The sequence below is a fragment of the Poecilia formosa genome, unplaced genomic scaffold (assembly GCF_000485575.1).
Source record: "Poecilia formosa unplaced genomic scaffold, Poecilia_formosa-5.1.2 Scaffold63, whole genome shotgun sequence".
NCBI classification, from domain to species: domain Eukaryota; kingdom Metazoa; phylum Chordata; class Actinopteri; order Cyprinodontiformes; family Poeciliidae; genus Poecilia; species Poecilia formosa.
Window position 1 is genome coordinate 1618848 of NW_006800002.1, and position 6402 is coordinate 1625249.

Consider the following 6402-nt stretch of genomic DNA (forward strand, 5'->3'; position numbering starts at 1 on the left):
ATCAGCCAAAGAATTTTATGTTTAATCTCACCTTATTTATTTATTTTTTACCTTTTCTCATTCTCTAACACCCCCCCCATCTCAGCCTCTTTACTGTGTGTTTATGAATTGGCCCTTTGTGAAATCTTCTGTTTACTCTTTACCACTGCAGCATAAAGTGACACTCAAATCCAAAACATTTGCAATGGAGGTTTTGTTCTTAGTTTGTTTCTTTGATTCATCTCCAGCTAATGTTCCGGGCAAGAGGCAGGGTTCACCCTGGACAGGTCACCAGCCTGTCACAGGGCCACACAGAGACACCTGGGGACAATTTAGAGACACCAATTAGTCTGACAGTCAGTCAGACTGTGGTAGGAAGCCAGAGTACCCAGGGAGAACCAACCATGCACAGGGAGAACATGCAGACTCCATGCAGAAAGGCCCCAGGCTGGGAATCAAACCCAGAACCTTCTTGCTGCAAGGCAACAGCTCTGCCAACTGCACCACTTTGCAGCTGTGTTATTAAGCATGTTGCGATAAAAAAATAAAAAATAAAAAAGTAGCAGCATAGCAGCAAGTGTTCAGTCCTTTGTGGCACTTGAGTTTAGATCAGATTTCGATTAAGACCAGATCAGTTTTTGGTCTGTTGAACAGAAAAATGTTTTTACTCTCTTACCATAAAAACTAGGGTTTGATTTCCTTTCACACCTGGACTCAGTGAAAGAATGTCATGTAAATTCCATCTTCAAACGATATTTACTTTGAAAATTAGTAACATGTTAAATTCTTGTTAAATATTTTAGGCTATACGGATAATATTCAATACATTTGAATATTATTGAAAAGTTCATTTATTTCAGGAACTTTATCACTAATTGAACACATTATGTAGATTAATTACACACATGGATATTTGATTTCCTTTATTTCTGTTAAGTGTGATGATTTTCCTCTAACAGTTCATGAAAACATGACATTTAAAATTAGATTATTGCCTCAGACCAATGAAAAATTTTACTTTTAAAAAACAGAAAAGTATGCCAAATAACTACTTAAAGGTTATTATTTTCAAAATCACAAGACTCATGAAGACATTTTTAATTATTGAGTATGACTGTCGTATCTGTGCTTTGAAAATGGCTGAACAGAACAACTAAGACTGGGTGAGTTTGAGAAAATATATTTTCAGGAACATAAACGAAACGTAGGAACATAAACAATGATGAGTCACAATGCTTTTATGAAATGCTGAGTGTAATGATTCTGTGTAACGATAGGCTGTTATAACCAAATGTATTTTTACATGAGAACATGTCAACCATTCATGAATGCATTAGTGTGGATTATCAGTCATGAGGACAAAACCATCCTAATGCTGGTGTTGGTCGTGTCTTTAGCTGGACTGATGTTATTACTCCTGTGCTGCTGCGGTTGTTACCACATCTTCTTGTTTTCCCTTTCTGAGGTCGGCAAGTAGGACAGGGCTTGTGCAGGTCCACATGTGGTTAGAGCTCAGTAATCATTTATTTAACTGATTTTATCTATTTCAAAGAGTCCAAACTCAAAGAAACAAACTTAATTCACTGTTTATCCCAGTTTGTAAACAAGGACAAAGTTTAGTTTTAGGACAAAAAAGTCAAGCATCAGTTATTTCCTCAGGAAATTCAAGGCTATTGCTTCAAAACACCAACATGAGCTCAGTGTAGGAGGATTTTAACCCTTGCGTGTGCGAGACTGAAGCAATACAATTGATGTCGCCTCGGGGCCCATGCGGACCCCGCAGAGGTGAAAACCACACAGTTGATGCGTTATAGAGGAAGCCAACCTGCCGCTGCAACGGTGGTGTAGAGCAACACAAAACACAAACACCAGAGTTCACAGTAGATGCCAGCATGCAGCCGAGTGAACGCAGCTAGCTAGCTATCCGTCAGAAGGTTCAGCAAATCTGTTGTGGAAATCTGAGTTCAAGCTGAAATTATGTTAAATATTTTTGGATTTTTGATTAGGAAATAAAGAGGCGAACAAAAAACAAACATGAAAAACGTCTCACCTCAAAATAGAAAAAAATCAAACTTTTTATTATTTCCACCCATTAATCCAAAAACTGACATCTGATTATCAGCTTGAAAAAAACATAACATTCATAACCATGATAAAGAAAATGTGCAGCAATTGATGCTAGGAGCAATTAGAAAATATATAAAGATCCAAAAAGGTGTCTTTAATTAACATTAATGAGTAGATAGCTTTTATGTTTTATTTAATCACCAAACAGGGCATATCTCCATATAAAATTACCATTTAAAAAAGCACTCAAAGCTGATAAATCAGTTCTCTAAATCAGTGACGTACAGAATTTCTAAAATTTTACATTTATTTCTTTCAGTGTAAAATATTTTGTGATGTTTGATACTTTAATGAAAAAAAAAACTAACATTTGCTGTACATTTATTGTTAACATTTATTCTGATAAAACAATAAAACAACCTAATAAGCAATGATCATCAGCGGTCATTTACAACAAGCATTAAAGCATTAAACACTATAAAAACCTCATAATAATATCAGTGATCATGACACTATGCAAACTCAGAACACTTTGATACAAATACAAACTATTATTACCATGACATAATAAGTTTTGCTCGAAGAAGGAAAATCAAACCAACCAAAAAAAAAAAGGTTTGCTTATTTGCTTATTAATAATATCAGCCAAAAATAATACTATAATACTAATGGTCATTTAAAGAACAAATCATACAAATAGACATCAATATTTCCTACTTTAAAAGGTTTGTTAATGCTTTCTGTATGCTTTATTTTGAAATGCTGATATATTTTGACTAAAATACCAGAATGTTCACATAACTTTTATACTTTTGGCTGTCTGACAACACATTTTGAATATTAAATCAGGTGTTATGATCAGTTCCTCAGTACTTGAATAATTTACCAAATACTTTTTACACTTGCTTAATTGAACGTGTTTAAGGTCTGCTACTCTGTTTGGAGTACAATTTTGGGGTACTCTAACCGACCTCTATGCTTTATGGATCACCTTTTAAAAACAAAAAACACCGCCATAAAATAATGTCTATCACTGCAGCGGACGTCCCCCGTGCATGGACGACGCGCCGTGGGGAGCGTCTCTTATTTTTATTTCTGAAAGGTGGCAACCCTAGTTGGCATGAAAAAATGAACAGATGGCTAACAGGATGTAGCGTTAGCCACTTTAGCTTCATGCTAACATCAGTTCCTTGCTGATGTTAGCTTTTGGCACGAGACACTACTGCTTCAAAAATGGGTTTATAAGTATTTTTTTTAACCCCAAGTCTGTTTGAAAACAAATGTCAGATGCCAAGGTGTTCATAAAAGCACCAACAAGTTTGGAAATTTAAGTGTTCATAACGTTTTTATTAAGCTAGGCTATTAAAAGCATCAGGGATTTATTTATTAAGCAAAAAACTTGTTAATAAAATCGAGTTCTTCTAAAGAAAACAAAATGGTTGTCTATGGAAAAAGTTTAAAGTTCTTGAAGGATTCTTTCTGAAAGGGTAGGTTTATTTTATTCACGGTTATTGGGTTATTTATTTATTTACATGTTTTTTATGAGAAAAAGACGGGGGGGGGGAAATCATTTCCACCTGCATTTTTTTATTCAGTTCCTCACAAACATGTTGAGAAATGTATTTAAAGCAAATACAGGTGAGGTTAGTAACTGTAAACAATTCATTAGAGCAATGTAAAAAGAAAAAATGCAACACAGTTGCCATAGATATAGACCAGGGATGATTCAATAGTTTCAAGAATGTTTTCTAAAAACACAGCTATTGATAGACTTTTTTCAATGTTTATTTATTTTATTTATTCAAGGACATATGTCATTTGCAAATGTATTTTTTGAGGTTTAAAAACAGTTTCCATGGACATTGTATGTCAAGCTCTCCACGAACGAATACGAAAACCAAACAAAAAAGATGTTTGGTAGTAGTTGATAGTATTTGGAGTTTGTCGTCTCTGCTGACATCTGACACTTTTATTGTTTAAAAACTTGGGGGGTGGAAAAAAACAAAAACAAACCCTGAACCTATCATTTGTAAATGCAGCCTCTCACCTACTAACATGTACTTTTAGCTCACACAGTAGCTTCAACATGTGCATGTTAGGATTTCTTTGGTTTGTTTGTTTTTTTTTATAAATAGTGCAGCTTCTCATCTTCAGTGACTTTGTCTCTTTCTTTGCTCTTGTCTTTATTTCTTATACATGTTCTTTATTTTTTTTTCCACTCTTTTCATCTAGATGCTCCCACCACTATCCCCACACCCACCACCAACCCAGTCAACACGCAAGGTACTGTATTTCCCCACTACTGTCCCTCTCAGCAAAACAAATGTGTGTGTGTGTGACAGAGAAAGCTTGCATGCATGTGTGATGGGAAGAAAGAGAACAAGGGCTCGTACCTACAGTGGAAGGGAGACAGTGGCTAGCCAGTTTAAATTAGATAGCGCTGTTGATAGGTGACAGTGAGGACGCGCAGTGCGGGACAGTCGGAGACACCCGTCACGGCCGTCTCCCCGCTCGTGCATTTGATCAGAGGGAAAATTTGCGACGCTGCTTCGCCGCTGTGTTATCTTATCGGCATCTGCAGCTATTTATCTCAACTGGACCCGTCCGTCACGTTGTAATGCCCGTTACATCCCCTCTACAAATGCCAGTCACATTTTGTCTCGGCGAGCATCAATAACTGTTTTCCCGCTGACTGACAGAAAGTAGCTTATTTTGCCGCGCTAACAGTGTAGCAACCTCTTGCGTCATTTTTTTATGCTTAGGTTTACCTCTGCTGCTGCAAAAAGAGTGTTTCAGCACAAACCATTATTTTCTTTTTTTTTTTTTTAAGGCTATTATTTCAAAAGCAGTGTTAAGGCTAGACAGATGGTGAGGCAACCTTGGGAGTTGACATTTGGATATGCCAGAATGTGACATTTTAATACAAAAAAAAAAATCTCTTTAAAGAATAGATCGGTTTATCAATAGCTGCTTTAAAGATATGGCAATTTTTCTTTTGTCGTGGGCACTCTGGAATTCATTTAGTTTAAAAAAATAAAAAATAAGAAGAATCCAAGGCGACCAATAATACGTTAAAAGAAAAAAAAAAACTCAGGAGTGAGACTAGATCAAAAGCAAACGTATTCTAATGAGGCGACTCTAGATAACATTCATTTACGCTTTCATTTGATCAAAGAAAAAAAAGCTGACATTTTAGCTCTATTTTTGTGCGTCGGATAAAAATAGCGGCAGGTAAATCTCTCTTGAAAATGAAGCAACTTTTTTCCCTCTGGTTTCTCCTTCAGACCTGCCTCTCCTCTGTGACAAACGGCAAATCCGAAGTGCTGCAGATCAGCGATCGTCCTCTAACGGTTAAAACCTCAGTCAGCTTACCGACTCTCTCTGGGAGTGGCGGAGTCAAACGGGACGCTGCTTTGCACATCTGTTACATTATGTTGCAGTTTTCCATAAGCCTCTCTCCTTTTGAGTCACCGTGATGCTGCCGTCTCTGTTTTGTGCTAAAACATTCCGAGGAGACGGGCCCCAAAGCGGATTTGGCGTGATTTATGTGAAACATGCTGGGAGGCTGTAATTGAGCTTCCTTGCAGTTCGCTGCTCTCCTAAATACTCCCGTGTCACAGGGCAGTTCTGAGCTAGCTTGTGGTAGATTGCTCTGCTCTACCTTAATTAGCATAACGCCACAGTGTAGCATTTCTGTCCTGCCAATGAGTAAATATAGCTTTGTTGGAATAAACATGCCACCACTGAGGAATTGTTCTTCTTAGAGAGACACATCCACAGCTACTCGGAGATCCTGATTTTAAAGCCAGTGTCTGTACGTCCTCTGGTCCAAATTTAGTGTTGCCTTAGAAATATTTAAGGCAATGTTATGTTTTCAAGAAAAAGTTGCCAGTTTTCATCTTTGATGCTGTGTCTCTGTTTCAGAGGACTTGATAAAAACTTTGAGCTACATGTAGTGAGTATTTGGATATCTGTACTCACAGAGTCCATTGGGTAAATTCTTTATCTTGGTCACGAACCACTAATGTGAGCGCTTGTGCCACATCTCCATGGCAACCCCTAACATGAGGACACGACATGAGGAAGAAAAATAAAACGAAGCAAGAAAAGTAACAGCAAGTTGACCAAATCTATGCCAAAGACACAGCGGATAGATTTTTAGTACCTAAAGCTGTGGTGGTTTGGGGTTCCCAAACTTTTCCAATTTTAGTTTCCATTTTAGCAGGGGTTTTTTTTTTTGCATCAGAATCCTCCACAGGTGGGCTACTGGATACTTCCTTAAGTCTTTTCCATGTCAGAACCGTTTCCGTCTCTTGCTTGCGACGCCGGGCTGATGTGCAACTCGGCAGAGTGATA

At 37.4% G+C, this 6402-nt stretch overlaps 1 protein-coding gene across 1 annotated transcript in view; it reads left to right on the top strand.

The window, feature by feature from the left end:
* cadm1b (cell adhesion molecule 1b) overlaps positions 1-6402 on the top strand; it is a 282457-nt gene that overhangs the window by 252041 nt on the left and 24014 nt on the right. The window contains exon 9 of the mRNA XM_016672599.1: positions 4279-4329. Coding sequence (XP_016528085.1) covers positions 4279-4329 — 51 coding nt within the window. The remainder of the gene's footprint in view (positions 1-4278; positions 4330-6402) is intronic.